At 47.2% G+C, this 1992-nt stretch overlaps 1 protein-coding gene across 1 annotated transcript; it reads left to right on the top strand.

Moving 5' to 3' along the window:
- Positions 1-231: 231 nt before the first annotated feature.
- On the top strand, positions 232-1549 carry LOC129672506 (PRAME family member 5-like; the record flags this gene model as incomplete). The annotated part of the gene is given in 2 exon segments (XM_055601987.1): positions 232-515; positions 959-1549. Coding segments are annotated over 2 exon segments (875 nt in total), but the record flags the coding sequence as incomplete, so codon positions are not given.
- Between the last annotated feature and the right edge of the window lie 443 nt (positions 1550-1992).

The following is a 1992-nucleotide window of genomic DNA, read 5'->3' as shown; positions in this document are numbered from 1 at the left end:
GTGTTCTCTGGGTGTACTTTTAAGAGGCTCCTTGTGCTGTCAGTGAGAGAGTTTGGTTTGAGACCTCCAGAGAGCACAATGGCTTAAACTGATGTCTCCACCAAGGACAGAGCAGTAGCTCTGACCTTGACTGGTTCCTGTGTTGATGAGGGGGTTTTCTAAACATGATGGTGAGAATGTATTCTCCCCTAAATGCCTCCCCAGGATCCTTCTGACTGAAGACCTACCAGGATGAGTGCTCAGACTCCACCCACACACCTGAAGCTGGCATGGCAGGCTCTGCTGAGAAATGAGACTTTGGACATGTCGACTGTGGACAAACTGCCCATGGAGCTCTTGCCAGCACTGTTCAAGGAGGCCATGACTGGCAGACACACTACAACTGTGAAGGCAATGGTGGCAGCCTGGCCTTTCCCCTGTCTCCCTGTGGGGGCATTGATGAAGACTCCTGACTTGGAAACCTTCCAGGCAGTTCTAGCAGGAGTAGAAACACGGCTGCAAAGAAAGTTTCACCCCAGGATACAATAAGGAAACACTGTAGAATGTAGCCCATGGATAAGAGGGAAGAGATTGTGGGAGAATTGCTTCTTCATTATACCTCCGATAGATCATCAGATAGGGAAGCAGGGCCTTTGGAAGCTTTTCTTTGTTTGTCCTAAGGAAGACTGACTGTGTTCAGAGCTTGCAGTAAATGTAGCCACACAGTAGAATGTACCTGCCCTGGCTTTCCCACATCCACAAGTAATGGGACTAAGGAGAAATAAAGAGTCACTTAGAGGAAGGAAAATGGTCAGGGCTACCTGTGCAGCTCAGGGAACAATTTTGCCCACTCGACATTGGCTGTTGAAAAAACACTCACCTTGCCATGATTCAGAGCTGAGTTTAGAGATGTGGAGGAAATGCTGAGTCAGTGTGGGGTATTGCCAGGTAGGTGACACTTCACATGTTTTCCTCACAGGAGGGGAAAACTTCTGGTTCTCTAGCTGAGTGAGAAGCATCATGAATTCTAGAGCACATGGGCTGGTGCAGAGGATGGTGGTTGCTCAGCAGAGACCCCAGATGTGCAGCAAGTAGTGAAGGTCCTTCCTAGATATGCATTGAGGCAGTGCCTGAAGGTGGTAGCTGACTTTTACCTCAGGCCGCATGAAGTGGAAGAACAAAGATGCTTCTTGCAGTGGGCCCAGCAGAGAAAGGACTCTGTCCAGTTCTGCTGTTCAGAGAGGACCATCTGGGCTCAGCCTGTCCACGCTATCAAGGAGGTCCTGAAGGTTTTTCATCCAGAGCACATCCGGGAATTTGAACTGAACACAGATTGGAATGTGCTTATGCTGGCACGGTTTGCTCCCTGCCTGGGCCAGATGAGAAATCTTCACAAACTCTTACTGGCACCCCTCTCCAAGAATGTCTTCAAGATTGGCAACAGGACAACAGACATGGAAGACAAGTGTATCAACAAGTTCATTTCTCAGTTCTCCAGATTCAACTGTCTCCAATACCTCTCCTTAAAGAGCATCTACTTTCTCAGAGACCGCATCAATCAAGTCCTCAGGTAAGCAAGGTGGAGAGCTGGGTCAGCTACCAGAGCAGACTTCTCTTTAGTTTTAAGGTTTAGTGATTCATGATGAATGGGTAAAACATTTAGCACTCAATAGAATACAGGAATTATGTCTTCTCTATCTATACAGAACTTATGTCACATTGTCAAATGCCCTATCATGGATCAGAAGACTAAAGGTCAGCTTCAGTAAGGATGGGTTGTATTTCTTCTTGGAATGATGCCCACCCAATCCAATGGAAAGGGAACAGGAAGGGGAGAGTGTAGTGAGGAATTAGTGGACTCACAAGGACAGTGTTGAGGAGAGCTCTGAACTCAGGTCTGTGAGAATAGCCTCAGTCTCCATAAATTTTCCATGAGTGATAGATTTTAAGCTCAAGTAGAGCTGAGTGCCTGGGACAATGGGGATAGTGAGGATGTTAAATTACTGCAAGCGT

This window comes from Psammomys obesus, unplaced genomic scaffold, assembly GCF_907164565.1.
Source record: "Psammomys obesus unplaced genomic scaffold, mPsaObe1.curated_primary_1811, whole genome shotgun sequence".
Classification (NCBI taxonomy): Eukaryota; Metazoa; Chordata; class Mammalia; order Rodentia; family Muridae; genus Psammomys; species Psammomys obesus.
The sequence above is the reverse complement of the archived record's forward strand: the minus strand, read 5'-3'. Positions and strand labels throughout refer to the sequence as shown.